The sequence below is a fragment of the Enhydra lutris genome, unplaced genomic scaffold (assembly GCF_002288905.1).
Source record: "Enhydra lutris kenyoni isolate GAN:26980312 unplaced genomic scaffold, ASM228890v2 scaffoldscaffold2, whole genome shotgun sequence".
Classification (NCBI taxonomy): Eukaryota; Metazoa; Chordata; class Mammalia; order Carnivora; family Mustelidae; genus Enhydra; species Enhydra lutris.
The window spans coordinates 89,572,430-89,595,426 of record NW_019154086.1 but is presented as its reverse complement, the minus strand read 5'-3'; the positions used below and the strand labels follow the sequence as shown (position 1 = coordinate 89,595,426).

General features: G+C 37.4%; 1 protein-coding gene across 1 annotated transcript in view; it reads left to right on the top strand.

Annotated features, from left to right (window-relative positions):
* The window catches only part of LOC111146811 (transmembrane protease, serine 15), a 115,304-nt gene extending 94,630 nt beyond the window's left edge, over nt 1–20,674 (top strand). Inside the window, exons 23-26 of the mRNA XM_022502508.1 lie at nt 10,902–11,083; nt 12,326–12,421; nt 15,551–15,690; nt 20,519–20,674. Coding sequence (XP_022358216.1) covers nt 10,902–11,083; nt 12,326–12,421; nt 15,551–15,690; nt 20,519–20,674 — 574 coding nt within the window. The remainder of the gene's footprint in view (nt 1–10,901; nt 11,084–12,325; nt 12,422–15,550; nt 15,691–20,518) is intronic.
* Nucleotides 20,675–22,997: the final 2,323 nt, after the last annotated feature.

The window sequence follows — 22,997 nt, the reverse complement described above, 5'->3', positions numbered from 1 at the left end:
GGACAGGGAGAAAAGGCTAGGGGGGAATAAATATTCTTTGGCCCAAGAACATGTCAATTTTCTGCTTTTGCCTAAAAGAAGGCATCTTTCTAATCCCATCCTAACACTTCTAAATTGGGCCAGAAAAAAAGGAGCTTCCTTACAGAAGATTTGTAAGCCCTGACCTAGAGCAGTTTCCTACCCTATGAAGCGTCCAGAGAATGATCTGAGCTATAAGGATTAGAATGAACCTTTCCGTGGCCGGCACCCAGAATCTCGGAGGAAAGACCCACGCATGCTCAGGAATGGAAGACATATCTGTAGTTTATCCGATCAAAAAGTTAACTCCCCACCAACACAGACATTGAAAGTTTTTGGTTGGATGGGGACCAACTGTCAGATGCAGAAGGTTAACTGTTGTCTGGGAGGTGGGGATGAGGGGCAGAAGGAATGAGCATTGAAGCATTGATCCCATCGCGCCAGAGTGAGGGCAGACCCAAAGTCAGAACCTGAAGAATCTGAAATGAGGACCCATAGCCAGATCCCAGCTATCACCTGGACTCCACAAGGGCTACCCACGATACTGCCTGTCCAAACCCAAAGCTCTCTGACTCTATGCATCATACCCTCTATCTGGGTGAGTAAACTACAGCCTCTCCCGTACTTAAACTGCTTCTTGGTGACTTTTCTACCTCTTGATAATTACATTTTGATCTGTTTTCAACCACACCACAACCAGTGTCTATCGCAGTCAATTTTCTCATCCCCTGCTAAACATGACTTAATTTCGCCTATTCATGCTCTATGTCTTGGTATGCCACTGGTGGTTAACTTAAACCCCATTTTACAAGTAAAAGGTAGCTTTAGCTACAGATTCATTGTGTTTCTATTGTGCGAAGGTAGAGCTTAGTAAGTTAGTGACCTCCTATATTAACCTTGGATTTGGTAAATTAGTCCATTTGATGTTCTTGCAGAACATACACTTTCTAAATGTCAGCCAGGCTTACAGTAATATTAATGGTATCTTTCATTTATCTGCCTTACAGATGTACTTAGTGTAGGTCAATGTTACCAATATACTATCTTTTTAAGCTACAAATATACAAAGGAAATAGAAAAGCTGTTTCAGGGGCGTCTGGGTGGTGCCCCGTGGGTTAAAGCTTCTGCCTTCAGGTCAGGTCATGATCCCAGGGTCCTGGGAATGAGTCCCACATCGGGCTCTCTGCTCGGTGGGGAGCCTGCTTCCCTTCCTCTCTCTCTGCCTGCCTCTCTGCCTGCTTGTGATCTCTGTCTGTCAAATAAATAAATAATTAATTAAAAAAAAAAAAAGAAAAGCTGTTTCATCTAATATACACACACGTGTTCAGTCATATAAGACATAAAATGTATTTTCACAGTTTCAGTTTGAACACAAGCAAACAAGTGTAAGCTGTAATAGAATGGAATTGTGATGAATTCAAACTCATCCTCACCAACCTTGCATTTTGCTCTCGTTAGCCACTCAGTGATATTATTTCTTCTTCCCCAAGAAACATGTATCTGGTCGAGGTGCTTTAACCTGCAGGTGACTAAATGGTTTAATTGGGCAGCTCTTCTCTGTCTACATTCTTACTGTCCACACTCTCATTCCCATCCCTCAGCCATTATGGATGTCACTAAATTTCCCTCTGCCTATTCTTTTTCTCGGTCACTGATTTGTCTTCTTTTTGAACCTTAAAAGAGAGATTGGGAGTGTATGGACCAACTTTACTGTAGCTTTAAGGCAAGGCTGACTGTAAACCTGAGGATAGAATTTTGATTCTCCTTGTGCTATTGACCCCATGTGACTTGGTGTCTCTGTTTCAATATCCTCCTCCACAGGGTGTTCATAAGGAGATCTGCCTCCTAGAGTGATTATCAGGACAAAAGTAAGAGGATGCAGTGCTTTTGGATACTGTGAATTACATAGATGTACAATAAAATTTTCATTGTGCTGCTGTTCCTGTGCAGGAAAGAAGATTCTAATTCTTGCCCAGGAGACGTTCAGTGTATTTATTTTCTAAACTTTTTATATTGCTACAATTTCAAACATATTGCACACAAATTTCAAATAGTAGTACAGAGAACTCTTGTATACCTTCACTGAGTTTCACCAATTGTTTGCATCTTATGCTATGAAAACCTTTTCATTCTTTCATTCTCTCTGGTGTGGAGAAATACTTATTTTCCATATCACTTGATAGTGGATTAGACATTGTGTCCTTTACCCTATATTTTTTACTAAGGACAGCAAGTCATTTTATAGAAAGCCCTTCTATTTGGTGAAACTCTTCAAGCGTGTCCCCTTGTTGGTCTTGATATATCTCCATTCTTTGAGAACTCCTTTACTTTCTGCAAAATAAGATGTTCATGTTCATCTTCTGCTTTGTCCACTCTAGTCCCCAAATCAAGTTTTCTATAAGAAACACCAACTCCATTTAGCTCATTTTAGTTTCTCCTACATTTTAAAAAACAAAATCTTGCATGCTCCTTGCTAGTGCTGATATGTCCTACTCCTAGACCCTCTCAATAGATTTAGCTACATCCCCACAAATATGAACTCAAAATAACAGCTCTAATTAAAATAGATTACCATAGGCACATTCTAGTCTTTTCTCCTTCCATATTTGCAACACTTATCTCCAATAATCAGAAACCTGTTCCTACAATCCACAAAACATGTATGGATTCACAAAACAAGTAGTTTGAGAACTGCTAAGCCTACCACAGTAAAGCAAACTCACCACATAGAGTTTAATATTTGTTTTTCTCTTTTTCCCACTAACATAGAACAAATGAATAAGCTTAAGTGCATGATTTGATAGGTTTTGAAAATGCCTGCACCTGTGTAACCCACACTCCTATCAGGACATGAAATATTCACATCACATATAAAACTCTCTTAATCCCCTTTTCCTGTCAGTCACCATCCCCACTTCTAGAAGCAACCACTATTCAGCCTCTTCCGTGGGCAGGTATATATAGATTTAAGTCTGGATCACAACTATTTTGTTAATTGAATTTTAGATTTATTTATTTATTTGAGAGAGAGAAAGAAATAGTGAGATAGAGCAGAAGCAGAGAGGAGAGGGAGAAGCAGATTCCCTGCTAAGCAGGGAGCCCGATGTGGGACTCAATCCCAGGCTCCATACCAGGACCCTGGGATCATGACCTGAGCCAAAGGCAGACACCTAACTGACTGAGCCACCCAGGTGCCCCTGGGTCACATCTACTATACAGACATATATTGGTGATGAAATTTTCCACAGAGAGGCCTCTTGCCCATCTTCCATTCTTTGATTTAGCCCTTTAGAGAAGACCAAATACATGTGTCTCATTCTTTATTGAAATAATTCCTTGAAACTGGTGTTAATATTCCTGAAATAGACTATTTCCTATATAAGGTGCTTGGGGGTATGGCAAAAAATCCATACTACTATTTACACTTCAGCGTTAAATTAATTAAACTGATGTAGCTAATAAAGCTTTGAAGCAAACTTTTTAAATAGTTAAGTATTGACTATAAAACAACATAACTTAATTGATACCTCTATTACAACTTAAAATCTGGATTCTTTTGAATACCTTAAGCACCTTATATAGGACTAGAATATAGAACATATACAAATATAGTACCTAGAAAATTATTTCATTTCTACTTAAACTTATCCTAGCATATAAACATCATAGACTTAATTAATTTCTCTATTTATCTACCTATTCAATGATGACTTTAGGAGGTTTAATATATTATCTCCTTCAGGTTGCAGAAATACTTTAATACCTTTTCAAGATAATAGTAACTTGCAAATCTAAAAGAAGTGCATTTTCTTAGGCCAGTAAAGATTTCAAGAGTAAGTTAGTGACTTATTGCTTTTTTTGTCATAGGGTAGGCCTTGGGTACTTTTTTTAAGACATTTCAAGTTTGAGCTGCTAGTCATCTTTTTGATAGTTAAAATTCTCTTATTCCATCATTAGGACTTTTTAGACTGATGCCTTTCTCATAGGCTTTATCAATTTCCAATGTGAAGTCTTTTCCTTAAAATTATGTATTTGTAAAAATCCCTTCGTCCCATATTGTGTAACCTGTTTGCTTGATGCTACTCTTATAGCACTATTTTTAATAATGTACTTTCCCCCTTTTTTTCCATTTGTTTTTTTAGGTTTTATTTTAGTTTTTACTCCCTTCAACAATTCCACACACATACCATCCCTGCCTCTGGCAAAGCACTTTAATAACATATTTTTTATTAAAAGGTATCTCATTATAGTTGTAATTCCACCCAGAAGTTCCTGTATTTCCTAGAAGCTTGGTGCCAGATCCCAGAAGTTATCTCTACTTTGAGAACTAGGTCATTACCTTGAATCAAGAGATTAGAACAAGTGTTCTAAGTTTTGGAGAAGATGATGCTCTACAGACAAAGTCCTTGCCCTAGAAAAATATTCAAATAAATATTTTATTTTAGGGAATGATTAAGTGCAAAAAAGGAAGATAAAAGTGGTATAAGCAGAAAGCAAATGATGGAAGCAGGGGACTTTATTTGGATACAGTATATGGAGAAACTTGCACAACAAATGAAAATTGAAGGAAGATCTAAAGAGATGAGGAAGGAACTTAACACAAGTTTCTGGAGAGGTAACACCAACTCAAATGCCCTGGGGTAGGAATGAGATTAGCCTGTTCTAGAAACCTCAAGAAGCCTGCCATTGCTGCTGGCCAGGAAGTGATTGACAGACAGGAAGGAACAAGATTGGAGATGTAGGCAGGACCAGACTCTAGGTCCTAGTGAGGACTAAGGAGGCCATGACAAATGGGATGAGAGACCATCTAGAAGGCAAAGAGTGACATGAGCTGGAGAAGAATCTGCTGGGAGGACCAATATTGAACCCAGGGAGACCAATTAGAAAGAAACAATAGTCATCCTAGGATTGTGGCTGAGGAAGCTGGACAAAAGGCAGGATCTCATTCATGAGTAAGTTCAGGTGGATAGAGTTATAAACAGATAAAGAGAAAGGGCAAGGGCAGAGTCAAGGGTTAGGCCTCTAGTAAACAGGGTGTGTGTTGTGTGTTGATACGATATCATTTACTGAAGTGAGGATAATGAGAAGAAACAGTACTGCAAAGAGAACAAGAGTTCTGAGTTTTTTATATCGAATTTAGGACTTTCTGATAAAATCCAAATGGTACTGCCTAATTGGCATGTGGCATGTGAGTCTAGAGTTCAGAGAAGAAGTCAATTATTGAAATACAGATTTGGAAAATTTGCATACATTGCTGATATTTGAAGTCATGACATTGGATATGATTATCTAGGGGGCTAATGGAAAAGAGAAGAAAGCAAAAAACAGAACTCAGGAGTACTCTAGTATTTGAATTTTGAGAGGAACAAAAGAGCTGGGGGGAAAAGCCAGGAAAAGCAGAGAATGAGATGAAAGGAAGATCACAAGTATGAGGAGAGTCCTGGAAGTCAAGTGAAGATAGGCATTCAAAAACTATTCCTAAAATTTGTAGACATAACCCACCAGATCAAATGGTGTTGAGGATTATTTCACTTACTCCGTGTTCCCTGTACTTCCTTTTCTAACACCTAAACAAATAAAGGCATACCTCTAGTTTAAAGACAGGTTTCTACTTAGTAGTTGAACTAAAAGTACCCTTATGTGTGACACTCTTGACCTTATTCATAAAAAAGAACAATAATTAAACATATCCTCACTATTCATCCTTTTTCTTTTACAATACATCTGCCTTTTATACACTTTAATTTTTCTCCTTTGAGTTTCACTATGGGTTCATGACCCTTCATTAGCAATTTATTTTATTAACTAGGATAATTATTATGATTACCATATGATATTATATTGTTAAAACTGGCCACTATAATCCCATTTAATCTATCTCCTTTGTTCTTTTAAAATTGCCTCTAATATTCTGGAAAACTTTCCTTTTTCTTTCGAGTTTTTATCTAAATTCTAGTTAATTAACATTGAGTGTAACTTAGTTTCAGGTGTAGGATTTAGTGATTCATCACTTACATACAACAAACACCCCGTGCTTATCACAAGTGCTCCCCTTAATCCTCATTACCCATTAATTCATCCCTCCTGCCCACATTCTCTCCAGGAATTTTCAGTTTGTTCTCTATAGTTGAGTCTGTTTCCTGGTTTGCCTCTCTCCTTCCCCCACCCATATTCATCTGTTTTGTTTCTAAAATTCCACAAATGAGTGAAGTCATATGGTATTTGTCTTTCTCTGACTTACTTACTTCACTCAGCATTATCCCTTCTAGATCCATCTATGTCATTGAAACTGGTAAGAATTCATTCACTTTCTTTAATGGCTGAGTTATATTCCATTGTGTGTGTGTGTGTGTGTGTGTGTGTGTGTGTGTGTGTGTGTGCATCACATCTCTATCCATTCATCAGTCAATGGACATTTGGGCTCTAGTCTTGAAAAATTTCTTATTCTCTAACACCACCATATTTCAGAGGCATCCTAATTTTTATATGCCTTAAAAAATGGAATTGGTTGTCCTCGTAGGAATCCTTATTCTAATGGTGGAGAATAATAATAGAGACCTGAAATGTGTTTGGGGCAAACATTGGGGTTGGCAGTGGGCAGACTTGGCTAAGGTACCATCTTTGTTAATGGTAGAACAGAAAAATTTTTCAGTGTAGAATTATGGATTCCCACTGATTTTTCTTCCTTTCAGCACAGTGTGCCACTTTATCATAAATATCTTACCATATTTACTTTATTTCCATTTTATTTTATTTCTTTTCAGTGTTCCAAAATTCATTGTTTATGCACCACACCCAGTGCTCCATGCAATATGTGCCCTCCTTAATACCCACCACCACTAGGCTCCCCCATCCCCCCAACCCACTCCCCTCAACCCTCAGTTTGTTTCTCAGAGTCCACAGTCTCTCATGGTTTGTCTCCCTCTCCGATTTCCCCCATCTCACTACTCCTCTCCATCTCCCAATGACTTCCGTGTTATTCCTTCTGTTTCACAAGTAAGTGAAACCATATGATAATTGACTCTCTCTGCTTGACTTACTTCATTCAGCATCATTTCTTCCAGTCCCGTCCATGTTGATACAAAAGCTGGGTATTCATCCTTTCTGATGGAGGCATAATACTCCATTGTATATATGGGCCATATCTTCTTTATCAAATTTATTTTTTACCACAATGAAAATCCTATTTAAAAATGGACATCCCCATACTCTGAGTAGAGAATTTCTTTACATGACAGCACATAGCAACCTAGAGTGGCCTACCACTAGTTCCTCCCATTTGGTGCACCTCTTGTGCACCAAGAATTGTGCTAGTCTCTGAGGTTACAGAATTCAGGAATACATGTCTTTCTGTTGCCTCCCAACTTATGACTTTTCTTTATTCTACTACTAGGAAAAACATTTTGTTTGAACAGGTGAAATGCAGCAGAAATTCGGCCAACCTCTCCTACCTCAAGGTACCCTACTTCTGCATCTTTAGCCTGTGTCAGACTGGGGCTCACCTACCCAGTGGGCCTATCTCCTGTTCCCATCTCTATAGTTTTTCCTTGTTTTACTAGAGTGTAGATGCTTTGAGACAAATATATTTTTAAAAATTATCCCCTCCTCAGCTGCACTGATTTTTCTGAAGGCTTTCTTCTTCCTCTTGGCTTTGAATGAATGGAAAAGCCAGGGAGGATTCTGTATTACTCAATATCTCAATAGTAATTACAAAGTGCAGATTCTTGTGTCCCACTCGAACATTCCAAATTAGAATCTCTGGAGATGGAAATTAGGAATCCAGATTTTTAGCAAATTCTTCAGGTGATTCATGAAATTGAGTACAACTGGCCAGGGGTTCTCAACTCTTTCTTCTGAGAGAAGGCACTAAGATTGCAATAGGATGTAGTTGTTCTAGTGGTGCTTGTGCTATTATGAGCTTGTGGTGGAGAAGCTAAGCACATAGACAGGAAAAGTTATGTGGTGCAGAACCTGAGAGAGAAATGCAATTGACACATGTTGGAGGAGTATCTCCTTCTTAATGTACGACTTACAGATAGATGCAGGAGGAAAAAAAAAATGAGAAGAGGCTATTTCTCCGTGTAGACTATAACAACTTTGGAACTCATTAAGAATGTGTCAGATTAATACTGCCATAACTTGTATTTAATTAGACCAGTAGCTTGAAGCATGTATGCTTAATTTTCACAGTCCATGGTTCATGGATTGGTTTTCTACTCCAAACCTTGAAATAACAAGACAAAATGGTGATTACTAAACTTTGTGCTGCCTGTAAGCTCTCTCATATCAGTACCTAATATTTATTGTTCTCACAGGTGTACAGTACTTACAAAAGAATTTGGGAGATTAGCTACTAAACTGCATTATTTTTTCTTAACTGCAATTTTTTTGAAGATTTTATTTACTGATTTAGATAGTGCGTGAGCAGAGGGAGGGGCAGAGAGAATGGAGGAGAGAGAAAGAATCTCAAGCAGACTCCCTGCTGAGCACAGAGTTCTGATGGGGCTCCCTCCCAGGACCCTGAGGTCAAGACCTGGGCCAAAACCAAGAGTTAGACACTCAACTGACTGAGCCACTGAGGTGCCCCTGAACTTCATTATTTTGTCATTGAGTTAAATCCCCAACAAATAGCTGCATATATCTCTCTGAATTTTTAATGTATAAAACATACATTATCCTAAAGATAAAATATGTAGAAAGTATTTAAGAAGACAATCCTATCATTTTTTTAAAGAAATGCACTCTATTAACTTCAAAAGAGAACCTCTATAATGGGCTCATATTCCTTTTGAGCAAATTTTATACCATTAATATAATTACTATTATTTATAATATGAATATTAATATAATGCCTTGGTTACATATAATTATAATACAAAATATAGTGTGTATAAACATAATTAAATGCAAAATAAGAAACATGGTGTAATACTTGTAGAATTCATTTTTTGCAAATATTGAGTTACTATATATTAAACGTTTAAGAAAAAATACAATTCTTTAAAAAAGAGTAACTCCCTATTACCTGTCAGCCGTAAGAGGTATTCTTACTAATCAATTGAAAACCATGACCAGCTGAGCTTTAGGAAACATACGTAAATGTGTGATGTGGAAAGAAATTCAGATATAGGACACTAGGAAAGAGATTTCATTATATCCCCTCACTTTGAGGAAGCCAATGCGGGCAGGGGAGTCCCAGGGTACAGTGGGAGAGGATATAGTCAGAATGTCCGAAATTATCAGTGAGTCCAGTTTGGCTGAAGTACTGATTCCTCTGACCTGGAAAGGGGGAAGTGAAAAGGTCTCTTGACAAGCAAACAGAACCTTCACAGCAACATAATGGCCTCCTGGCCCACCAACCACTAGGAGCAGGGACATTCTCCCCTTTCAGAGCCCAGATAATCCAGCAACCTAGCATGTCTCTCCTCCCAACCCTCACTTCATGCTCTCAACCCTGCCCACAGAACCCTGCCCAGAGCCACTGGAGGCACCCCACTATGCTGGTGTGAGTATAGTCTCTGAAGTCAAATGGTCCTAGTTCAAGTCTCTGCCCCACCACTTAAACTACCAGCATCCAGGTTGTTCTCAATATAAAATCCATAGCACGGTGGCAAAAATGAAGAGTTGATGCAAAGTACTGCCCTTGCCACAAAATAGGTTCTCCATAAATGGGTCTTACTCTCTTCTATAAAGCATGTCAATAAGTTTCCTCTGATTTTAATGCAGTGTGGTGTTCGGTGGATGTCTCCTGGATGCTTAGGCATTCCCTGGCTTTATTGATGCCAGCGACTTGATCAAACACGATCCTTTGTTTAATTTCAACAAAGTAATGGATAGGTAAAAAGATAAACAAATGGACTTGAAATGACTTCATGCCCTTTGTGTATTTGTAGGTGACTTGGATTCTAACAAGTTGAAAGACCCCATTAAATGAGGCGTTTGTAATGATTAAGAATTAGATCACTAGCTCTTTTAAAATAGCAGTTATTGAATTTTGACTGCATTGTGAATATGGCTTAATTGGCTTAATTCCAGCTGTCCACTAGTAGTTTCTTGGTGTGATGTTGTTTCAGGCCAAAAGCACAGCTGAAAGTGCCTGCATACTTTCAAATTGTCATTTAATCTTCCTAGAACACAAATGTTATCCTTTACCAATTCTTTATCAAGGACCAACATTATGTGTGGAAAATTATTCAAGTTCATTGGATATGAAAATTACTCGAGTTGGTATGTTAGATTGTAAATATCATAATAGGTTTTATTGCTTGTCTTAACTTTGTGTGAATTCAATAACCCCCTGAACAGGAGAGCTCCTGAATCTCCTTACTGCTGGCTGGGGCTTTCTGCAGAAACCCTGGACCAATATACAGTCTCCACAGTGGAAAGGGATCTCAGGCAGTGGTTCTCTAACTAGGCCGTACAGTAGGATAAACTTGGAGATTTAATTTAAAAATGGAGATTTAATTTAAAAATGGAGATTTAATTTAAAAATTTAAAAAACCTATGTTTTTGAAGTCCCCTCTCTCCATTCCAGACTCATTAAATCAGAGATAGAGAAGGGGAAGCAGGTTACAGTGTTATTTACAAGAACTCCAGGTGATTCTAATGTGAAACTGAAGTTTTGAACCTCAATCTAGAACTAGAGATCAAGAGATGATCTAAGGGAAGTGATAGAAATGAGCACTAGTTAAGGTTCTTTCTGTGATCTAACCAGAAGAATAAAAAAATAAAGGAAATGTTTTTAAAGAAGAATCATTCAGAGAAATTCAAGAATATTTTAGGATGGGCACACATAGTTCTGAAATATCTACTATGAGCAGCATCTTTAGAAAGTAACAATGGTGGGTGGAGGCTTTCTTACACGTCTTTTTCTTTATCTTCAGGAGAAATTTAAAGCCATCCAAGTGGGAAGCAGTCCTAGGCCTGCATATGACATCAAATCTGACTTCTCCTCAAATAGTAACTCGGTTTATAGATCAAATCGTCATAAACCCTCATTACAATAAACGGAAAAAGGACAGTGACCTCGCCATGATGCACCTTGACTTTAAAGTGAATTACACAGGTAAAAGACATCAGTTTTAGTCATCTTATCTAGTGAAATCAATTCAAAATTAGATTTGAAATATTATCAGTACCAATGAATTAATAATCCATAAAGGTTGGATAATTTGTTATAGAAATCATTATAATTTAAGTGGAATTGGGGAATGGAGCAAAACATACTCAATTATCTTCATCAAGTGTTTGAATACAACATTCTAGAAAGTTGGAGCAGAATAAAATATTCTGAGACCCCTGTAAATAGTGAACTCAAAGGAGCAGCATAGAGAAAATAGGTCATGTTCCAATGCATGCCTTCTGTATTTCTCATGTGGGAGAAAGGCAGGTCCATCTACCACAAAGGGCAGAATAGGACAAACTGAGAGAAGAGCATATACTCTAGAATGAAGTTTTTAAAGGCGATTCAATAATATTAATAGAATGGCAGCTGGAAGACTTCCTCCAAATACCTAGATGATGTGCAAGAAATCTCCTGATGGAGTGAACTTTATCCTGAAGGGCTCTGCCCAACTCCATCCTTTACTCTGAAGACTTTTCCAACCCCTAGTGAGGATAAAATGCTGCCATTTCTGGGTTCTCATGGAATTTGGTGTACACATGTCTTAGAGCACTTATCAAAGGCAGACTATTACTGGATTAATTAGGTAGCCCTGTCCTTGAGGGTAAGCACCATATCTTACTCATTTTTGTGTCTGCCCTGGGTCTTAAGTGTAGTGGGCGCTTAATAAATGGCAGGCAGCTTGTAAATTGTTGGAGAAAGGCTTTAAAAGTCAGTGACCAATGCTGATGCTTCCATAAGTGCACTGTAAAACAATCACCTAAAAGCTTTTTTAATGTGGAGATAATTGAGGAAAATCAAAAAAGCTTCAGAACATTTGTCTGAGTGTCTTTTAATTGGCCCTGAAGAAAAGCCTTCCCAAGATTTTCACACAGCTGACACAGTAAATAGCATGATTACTTAAAATCAAATAAAAATGATCAACTCTAGAACTAAGACATTGTTTACATTCTTAAAGTGTAATTAGGAGACAATGTAGAAAAGGATCCCAAAAGACCACTGGGGATACCTAGTACATTGTCAAAAAGTACCCTGAGATGCTTCTTTCCTCTGAGACTGATGTCTAAAAAATGTTCAAGCAGCATAAAACAAAAATACAAGTGTTTTAGATAAAATGTTGACAATAATTGATTTTTAAAACTTGTTAGAAATGCGTGTTTGTCTGTTTGTGTTTTGTTTTTCCAGATTATATACAACCTATTTGTTTACCAGAAGAAAATCAAGTTTTTCCTCCAGGAAGAATTTGTTCCATTGCTGGCTGGGGGAGGATTATACATCAAGGTAAATCATTAGACTCAATAAAAGGAAAATGCCTACTAATAAAAAGGATGCTATTGCACTATCATGTGAATATTTTCAACATCTTTTGCAATAGCTCTTAAAAGCACTGTCTGACTTAAATTCATATGCTATACTCCTTATAGGAGGAGAGTTCAAGCATCCCCCAAACTTAGCACCTAATTTTGGTATTATGAAAATTACTATGATAAAGAGAAAAGATAGGTCTGTTTAAGTGAATATTACAAACATTACAAAATTTATTTTTGTAAAGCACCTGGGTAAAGTCTGATCAAAAGCCAAATTATTACCTGTTACATTTTTCAAATCAACAAAACTATCTTTATTTATCACATGAAGTCCTTACACTCCCATTCCCTAAAAAATGAGAAGGGAATCCCCTTTAACTTCACCATGCTGAGTCAGCCTACTCAGATGTGGCACAAATCTTACAGTAAAGACTATAAACTCACTGGTTAGCATTATTTAACAGGATGTTTTCCAAACACATAAAAGATGCATATTAAAACTAACCAAATGTAATTTTTTTACAAAATTCTAGTACTCTGTTCTCTCTTAATGTAACTAAAAGGCACATTGGCTTCAGAATTCCTGATAGAAGTTATTCCATCTAGGGCAGAATTTTGACTACCCATTAAAAATTAAGCAAAAAGGAAAGGCACTATATAGTCTGGTGGGAGAACCCAGCCTCTAGAGTCGCAATAGATCATGGCCAAGATATTTTAAAAATCCTTATTACATAAGATGAAAAGCCACAGAATTTTGTGGAAAGGTCAGCTACCAGAAGCAAAGCATTCACAATTAAAACACCCTTCTTACTAATTGAACATAATAAAATTTAAAAAAATATGTAAATATTAAAAATAAGTTAAAAATACTAAAATATTTTAAAATATTAAGTTAAAATACATAAATATTTAAAATATTCTTAAAAATCAATCAATCAATATTTTTTTAAAAACCAACAAGAATAATACCCTTCTCCCTTGTAAAAGAAAGGGTGACGTTCTAAGTCTAGTCTTTGCCTGATGATTTTAACAGGGTTTCTCCATGGCAATTGCATTATGTCACTGAAATACCTCGTCTGCTGTCCATTAAATGCATTGAAGTCAAAGGCAGTATTTTCTTTTATTTCCTCTGCTTGAAAGATGCCATGATTTATTAAATTTGAAATCTAAAGAGTAAAAATGATTCCTAGATAGATATTTTCTCTATCTGACTTCAACTAAAAGACATTTATGGCCACAATGTAGACTCTTCAAAAACAAATTATCCCCTAACAAAATTTAAGGCTCTTTATTCCATAGGAAATGGGTATTTCTTTTGGAGCTCAGTAAACTTGGCTTACATTACTTATTGGTACTAAAGATATGCATTCAATTGACTTAAGAAGGGTCTTTAAGAGTGGCATGGAGCCAAGGAAAATCGGTATCAGATCAATTTCATTTAGGAATAAATGGTCATATCATGTTTACATACTTCCTGGGTGATGGAAATTTTAACAAATTTTATGAACTTTGTCTTATGATTTCTAGCTACTTAACTGTGTAAAACCCAGATTCCCCCCGCCCCCACTGTTGAGTATATTATCGTAATTAACTAGGAAAACCATGAACCCATCGTTTACTAGGAAGAAGTGAAGTGATATTAGTCCATTAAATTAAGGCAATTAGGAAACTTAAAAGAACTTTATTGATATTTTTATGTATTTTTAATGTGTGTATTCTCAATTATCCTTATGGCAATTGTGGACAAATAAATATTAAATATAAGAACACTGCTCAAATTTTTCTTTACCAAAGAGTTGTATCATATACCCATCCAATCTTTTTTATTCCTTGACGAGCAGTAAAATGAGCTTTGATTTTATAATAGCTTATAACAAAAACTAGAGTCTACCAGCCCATCATTGGTCTTCATAGAATGAGTAACAGTGAGATGCTGAATTCCCTCCTCCATCTTCACGTCTTAAAGTCCAATGTCAAACTTTCAAAGTCATCCAGTGATTAACGGCTGGAGGCACCAGCCAGAAGTTGCCACTTGTGCACACCTCCCAACTCCTGTTCACTGTCATGCTGGTACCTTGAGTGTTTACATCATGCAAATGATATGTATTAGGGATTTTTTCCTTGAAAACCTATGTTAAACATTGACCAACACAGCACTGAATCTTACATATATTGCTTTGCACCTTATATACACACACACATGTCCATGTACACACACACACACACACACACACGCACACACACGCACACACACACACACACACTTTTCCTGTTTAGTGTGTGGATTAAACTTGGGTGGAAATGAAGTCACTACATTTTTGCAATAACACTGGCTGTCATATGCACTAAGTTATCATCAACTTTCTGCCTCTCTTGTGGAATTACATAGAATTGCTAATTATTAGAAAGTGCTTCTTAGGTGCCTTTTCTGAGGCACTAGACACCTGCGGGCTTCACATCCCCCTTGGAATTAGTATTTCAGTAAACAGAGAGTCATGCTTGCAATAGATGAGTCATTTTGTGAAAAGCGTGGGAGTACACTCTGTTACAGAATGCCTCCTTTCTCTTCACCTGGGTGTGGATGACAAGCTGATTGCCCTTAGACCAGGGCACAGTTCAGCTGAGCTTTGTCTTCTGTTCCGTGTGCACCTGCTCATTCACGGAACCTCACAAAGTTGCTGAATGCCATTATCAGGGAGCACCTCTTCAGGTGTCAAATGAAAAGCCTCCTGGATTTCAGAGTCATTGCTAATTTCCCTAAATGAAACTCTTCGTGTTGGTGGGCTATCTTTCCCCCCATGAGCAAAACCGTAACCATTTAAAATTACTGCAAATTCCTAAAGCCTGTCTAGTCCAATCCCCCATTCCTGTTAGCCCTTGGAAACAAAAGGAGTGCTTTACTGTTATCCACTTGGCAAAATTCACAGATGGGCTTTATTATGTGCTTTAAAAATACTAAGGTTTAGCATTTAGTTTCACTATCTATACACACAGTACTCGATAATGAGAGTGAACTGTTGAAATAAATAAGACCGATGGCGGCTCATTCAGGGACGCACGTTGATCCCCTCTGACTGGTGGGCCGTATTTCCATTTTGAACAGGCCCTACTGCAAACATATTGCAAGAAGCCAATGTCCCTCTTCTATCAAATGAGAAATGCCAACAACAGATGCCAGAATATAACATTACAGAAAACATGGTCTGTGCAGGTTATGAAGAAGGAGGAATAGATTCTTGTCAGGTAAGTATGTAAAACTGTTCACTCTACATCTCCAGAAAGCATTGCTCTGTAATGATTTTATGGCTTCGCAATGATTAGGGAGTAAAAAAATCATCAGGCTTTTAACTTCATTTCTTCTTTTACCAAACTGTGACTTTTTAAAAAATTTGTGGCCTACTTGCATAGTATTCCTAGGGTGGATGTGAGCATTAGAAAGAAAACTCATTTTTAAGGAGAAATACTAAGATCGGATAGCTTTAGAGCTGAGGCATAAAATATGACTGTGTGAGAGAGTCAGGTAAGTTATGTAGTGCCGACCCACTGCTGACCTTAGCTAAATCTAATTCTAATTCTTTAAAACCCTATACAGACTTCAAACAAAACACAAAAAGGGAGTCAGAAGGCCAATTTCACCTATTGGCTTCCAATTTTCAACCCTGGTTTTGAGTCTGGGGCACAGGTCCAGGGACAAGAAATAATTTTCTGCATAAAACCAACCTGGATACCTTGGTTAGAACCAGTTTGCAACTAACCACTTGTAGGAAGGTTAAAAACTAGAACTTACTCAACAGCCTGGCATAAATCTGGACCTGGAACTCCTACACTAGAATTTTCATCTTATCATTTATATTTCATTTTAGAGATGTAATCACATGATCTCACTGAATGTCAACATGGCAATATATCTGATGTATCAGGAGCTTTTGGCTTACATGATCACCAGAGAAAACTCCTACTCACAAATTACCCTCACTGAAGACAAGAACATGTTATCACTTGAAATAATGTAGCCATCTATTAGTGCCATGAAATCCACATGCACTCAACAAATAAAAAATAAATTCTGCCCAATTTTAGAATTATTGTTCATTTTTAGGTGCAGTGTGGAGTAGTCACGAAAGCATAGACTCTGGGCTCAGACTAGTCTTATTTATTTATTATTTCTTAAGATTTTATTTATTTGACAGAGAGAGCCAGCGAGAGCAGGAACACAAGTAGGGGGAGTGGGGAAGGGAAAAGCAGACATCCCGCCAACCAGAGATCCCGATGCAGGGCTCCATACCAGGACCCTGAGATGGTGACCTGAGCCTAAGGCAGATGCTTAACAACTGAGCCACCTAGGTGCCGCTCTCAGACTACTCTTAATGTTACCCTTGCCTAAATACTTATGGGTGAGACTTTGGGCAAGTCACTTAAGTTTTATTTAGAGGTTTAAAAATCAGGTAATACGTAGAAGGCATTTAAATAAGCACTGAAAATATTAACAGTTTTCCCTATGAGACTTTAGAAATAAATCTTCTAGCATGTTTTCTGTATTTGAAAATTAATAAGATGTTGATGCCTTAACATCTGCTGGATTAGATTAAACCTGATAGCAGTAATGAACAAAGTAATAATTTACAAATGTGGACACAGACATTTGTACCATGGGAAAATCTTTCACTGTTAAAATGCAAATAACTTGTGGGGCGCCTGGGTGGCTCAGTGGGTTAAGCCGCTGCCTTGGGCTCAGGTCATGATCTCAGGTCCTGGGTTCAAGCCCCACATCGGGCTTTCTGCTCAGCGGGGAGCCTGCTTCCTCCTCTCTCTCTGCCTGCCTCTCTGCCTACTTGTGATTTCTCTCTGTCAAATAAATAAATAAAATCTTTTAAAAAAATGCAAATAACTTGTTATATATACTAACATCTATGTCAACATAATTCGACTTCATACAAGAATTTTTTTAACAGACACTTAAGCAGATGAATCTTTATATGTATGCTCTAGTTAAATCAGTGTCTCAAATCATGTTAAACTTTCAGCCTAGTTTTACATTTATTCTGCATTGTTGAACACTTTCAAATTCAAGACAGATAAGACAGCTTTCTTCTTGCTTAAAATTTATCTCTGGATCTTAAACATTCCTTTTAAAATGAAAAGCATGCTAAAGGTAAGATATATTGCCACTTAGAGGGAGATTTATAGAATTATTGTTCAGGAGGGAAATCAGCTGTACAACTTCAGTTACAGTTAATGGGGGGTGTGTGGCAGGTGCCTCATGCACGAGGTAGAAAATATGACCATGAATGCTACTGATATTAGAGTTACATTAAGCCAGTCACTCGTACCAGATCTCTCAAATCTTATGTTTGGGTCTAATTTCTAGAGAGACTAAGTATGTTATTCATTCGCAAGTGGGAACATCTCCACACAGGGCAGGATCTTATGTAATATGTTATCGTGATTGAGTAATCCATAGTATAGAGGGTCACATGATCTTTGTTCAACTTTAATACTATTTTATACAAAAGGATTAACTGATTAAATAAGAATATCTTTAAAATTATGGATATGCTACAACTGATACATCAGTTGAATGAGCTCTTTTGAAACATTATTTCCCCTCTACAGTGGCAAAGGATTGGTCTTATTAGTCATTCATACATTCTTTTTTTTTTTTAAGATTTTATTTATTTATTTGACAGAGATCACAAGTAGGCAGAGAGGCAGGCAGAGAGGGAGGGGAAGCAGGATCCCTGCTGAGCAGAGAGCCCGATGCAGGGCTCCATCCCAGGACCCTGGGATCATGACCTGAGCCGAAGGCAGAGGCTTAACACACTGAGCCACCCAGGCGCCCCAGCATTCATACATTCTTAAATATCTTCTGGCTTGCCAAAAGCTTGCATGTGTGGGGTGGTTGTCTAGATTTCGAGGCCTCACAAGTGACTGTAGAGGTCCCCTCTATATAGGACAAAGTGAACTACACAAAAAGCAAACTCATTTTGCTAGCTATGTAGACCTTTGTTCTATTCCAGTGGTGTTCCAAGATGGCCTCCAGCCCAGCAGCTCAGCAGCACCTGAGAACCTATTCGAGGAACAAATTCTCAGGCCCTAGCACAGACCTGATGAGTCAGCACCTCTAATCCTGGGACCCAGTAATGTGTGTTTTAGGATACTAAAACCACTGGTATGACAACATAAATTTTAGGTTGATACTTCGTGGTCTGGACATTCACTTATATTTTTGAAGTCCACACTTCCACCATCTCTGAGATGGTGGAAGAAGAGAATGGCTTCCTTGAACAAATCAGCAAATTAAGGCATGAAGTTATGTAACAGAACTGAAATGGTAGAGTTAGATGAGTGAAGTGACAGTCCCATGCGCAATAGGTCTCCAGCCATACAGACAACCCAACTGTTGGGCATCAAGCCTCCCTGTGGATTGTTTGAATATCTGCAAATGATCCAGCACATGTTGGGTAACTTAACAACCTGTTCATGGAGTCAATGTCTAAATTCTATTGGTTTTTTTTTTGTTTTGTTTTGTTTTGTTTTGTTTTAAACCAAAGGACTTCTTTTCAAAATACCCAAACAGTTGAGGTTTATTTTTTAATAATCTCTGAGTCTGTATTAAGGATATTAAGGATGTTATCCTTAACTATCCCATAAATAGTTCTGGACCCAAATTATAAATAAAGGGTTTAGGATATAGAAATAAAAATCACAGTCCCTGCCTTCAAACACATTTGTTACATTTAGAAAAGAGGTAACCTATGTTGCCAGTGCAATTTATGTTCCTCTGTACCCAAGCAAGAAAAGGTACTTTTATACACCACATTTTTTCCCCTTAAACATGGTCCCAAAGATAATAAAGAATCAAGACAAAAAGTCTCTCAGGATATTTTTTAACACAAACTCGGGTTGAAATATTCTATTGTACCAGGGATTGCAACCAAAGTACACAAGACTTTAAATTCCTTCATAAATATAAAAAAAAAGGTTAAAAATTTTGCACAATAAATGTAAGAGAAATATCTGTCAATGCCATCATTAAGTAATGGTATAAGTTTGCATTATGTTCTTTTGCATTACATAAAAATACTCATGTGCAAATGAAATATATGAAATTAACTCCAGCAGAAGCTGTTATAATTAATACCTTCAAAAATTAAATAATTATTCATCAGTTAAAATTTATGAAAATATGTGTGCTTACCATAAATTATATCATTGACATACCTATTCCCATTGAAATGTTAAGATTTTTTCAAATCTGATTATCTAATGACAAAAAGTTAATGCTACCTGAAAGAACTAAAATCAACTTTCTGTGGGAGTTTTTAATTTCTCTAACACACAACGTGGAATAAGTGTCTTTTCTGCAAAGCCTCTCCCAGTTCTTAGAACATACTTCTTTTTGTTCCATTTTTTGTTTCAAGTTTTTATTTAAACTCCATTTGGTAAACATATAGTGTGATATTAGTTCAGGATTAGAATCTAGTGATTCATCACTTCCATACAACACCCAGTGCTCATCACAACAAATGCCCTCCTTAATCCCCATCCCCCTTAATCCCCATGCCCCCACTCAGCTCCCCTCCAGCAACCCTCAGTTCTCTGTAGTTAAGAGTCTGTTTTACGGTTTGCCTCTCTTTTTTTCTCCCCTATGTTCATCTCTTGTTTATTAAATTCCACATAAGAGTGAAACCATATCATACCACTTTTAATAAAATGATCAGCTTTTTGTATATATTTTGGTTGGGATTCTTCTCTTAGTTGTGCCTTAGAGAATTTCTTAGTGCCTATCAAAATGCCATAATGAAAGTTAAGGAAAATTTTGCTATAAAAGTGCTTTACGAAGAGTTACATGCAAATTATGTTTTAGTTGTCAAGAATTTCTCCGTGTCCTTTCTGAGCAGCCAAAAGTTCTCATTCTTAATGGAGAGTGTTGGTGAAGAGATATACAGATGACTTGCAATTAAATCATATTTTGCTCTTTAGTTTTGAATTGATTTGCTAAAAAATAACCTTAGATGTTTATGCCAATTGACAACACATCTACAATTTTCTTTTGCAATTTTCTCTTTAGGGGGATTCCGGAGGACCATTAATGTGCCAAGAAAACAACAGGTGGTTCCTGGCTGGTGTGACATCATTTGGATACCAGTGTGGACTGCCTAATCGTCCAGGGGTGTATGCCCGGGTCCTGAGGTTCACAGAATGGATACAAAGTTTTCTACAGTGAAGTGCTTCCTAAACCAACATGAAAATCATGCTATTTTCCCATTTCACTCTAAGGAGCATGGAAGTTGAGACTTTTATCAAAATGACTTCTAAGAGACTTTATTCTTACCTAAGTCACTGCATGCTAAAGGGTGAGGGTGAACACAAAAAAATAATACCATACAAAATAACTTTAAACTAATACACTTTGATTTCATTGTGATCAGCTAATCTCTCACAGAGGTCATTTTCCTTGTTTTTGATCATTTTTATCAAATTCTCTCATTCAAAGGAATGCTATTGTAAAACATATACCATATACTTAAACTTTGGCAAAATTAGGAAGAGAGGGGAAGTAAACTGTTTTGCACAGTGTGTTGTTATTTGAAGTAAACTGCTATAAATTATCTAGTTTCAGAATCTCAGTATTCTTTCCACTTTTCTGTCATTTGCATTTTCATCTTGAGAATATCCTTAATATTTTTCCCACTCATTAAAAATACGTATTTTAAGTTCATGTCACAGACGTGAACTAAATTGATTGCACAGTGCTCTCAAGCTAATTAAATAGCAAAAAGCACAAGTCTCTGTATCAACCCTGTATCAAAATGAAGAGTAAATTAACTGTTATTGTCATTCTGTTATTTGATCATTTTTTATCTGCATTAATAATACCATCCATTTATTTCGAATTAATATTTTTTAACTTTCCAAAAAGTAATCAGACGTATCAAAAAAATGCAACTATCTCAAATGGGTTTTTTTTAATCTATGTTTTACAGTGAATGTTTTTAACATGTGCAAAAGTTACTTAGACACAGCTGAATCACCCATTAGAAGGCCAAAAATGTGGAATAAATGAATTTGCCTCACTGCTTTAATCTCTTGGATCATTTCCAGAGTAAGTGCAAACTTCAGTTTAGCTTACCGCACAAAAATCTATTGATTTATTTGGGAAGACAAAACTTACACCTACTTAATACACACACACACACACACATACACACACACACACACACACACACACACACACATAATTGTATGGGTCTATATGGTCCAAAGTAATATAAGAAAGAGTAAGGTTTAAAGGAGTATAGACTGGGCCTATGGAAGAAGCCACTTAATTTGGGTTACATCTGAAAGGAATGGCTATGATTGATGTATTGAAGAGGCATTAGGACCAGGAGTAGGGGTTCAGAGAAGTTCAGGGATTGAGGATAGTAGATAATCACATGCTGCTGTACCAAAAGTCTCTCTCTCTGGGGAACAGAGAAAGGGAAAACAATATCATATAAGAAAGTATGGCCAGATAATCGGGCACTACAAAATCATGGTAAACATTTGTGGTATTTAGTCTTAGACAAAAATTAGGAATCCTCAAACGCACTACTCTTTTTAAGACCTTTCCAATGATTTGATCTTAGGAGCAGTTAGAAAGGATGAACGAGGGGCGCGTGGGTGGCTCAGTGGGTTAAAGCCTCTGCCTTTGGCTCGGGTCATGATCTCAGGGTCCTGGGATCGAGCCCCGCATCGGGCTCTCTGCTCCGCGGGGAGCCTGCTTCCTCCTCTCTCTCTGCCTGCCTCTCTGCCTACTTGTGATTTCTCTCTGTCAAATAAATAAAATCTTTAAAAAAAAAAAAAAAAAAGAAAGGATGAACGAACAGGGGTAGGGTGTGTTGTTTGATTTTACTACCTGGATATTGTCCACAACTCACCTGCATTTCAAGACACACATATGTGAAAATACAAACACACCAGATACACAAGGTACCAAGTACTTCTTTTCATTTTTCAGAGTTCAGCAAAAAGTTTAAGAAACCCTAAGGACAGTCTCACTGTCACCGTCTCATAAAAGGGAAGTTGACTGTATGGGTTTAGAAACTGATACCAGAAGAGTTTTGCAGGCGTGGATCAAGACAACAGGCAAAACCACGGCCCTCCCCCATCGCCTTGCCTCTCCCGCCATGCAGTTGTTGTGGTATAGTCATGGGTGGCCAGACTATGGGGAAAGCACTGTCTCCTGTCCCTCAAGACCCAACTGAAGGAAGAAACACATGGTAGGACCTTGGAGGGAAGATGTAGATCCCAGCAAAGATGGGAAACCAAGTAGGGAAAGGAAGTGCGAAATGTGTCAGATTGGAGCTTAGAATGCAGCTGCTGCCTCTCTCAGTCTCTAAGCAGGTGAAAGGGTGCCAGCACCCACTCATTTCTATTTGTCTCTAAGTTTTGCCAACCAACTTTAGTTGTGAATTGCCTTAATAAAAGCTCTTTATTTTCCAGTTTAAATGATTAACCAGGGAAAAGTTGAGGTTTAAAACGCTCTATAACCCCAACTTCCATTCATA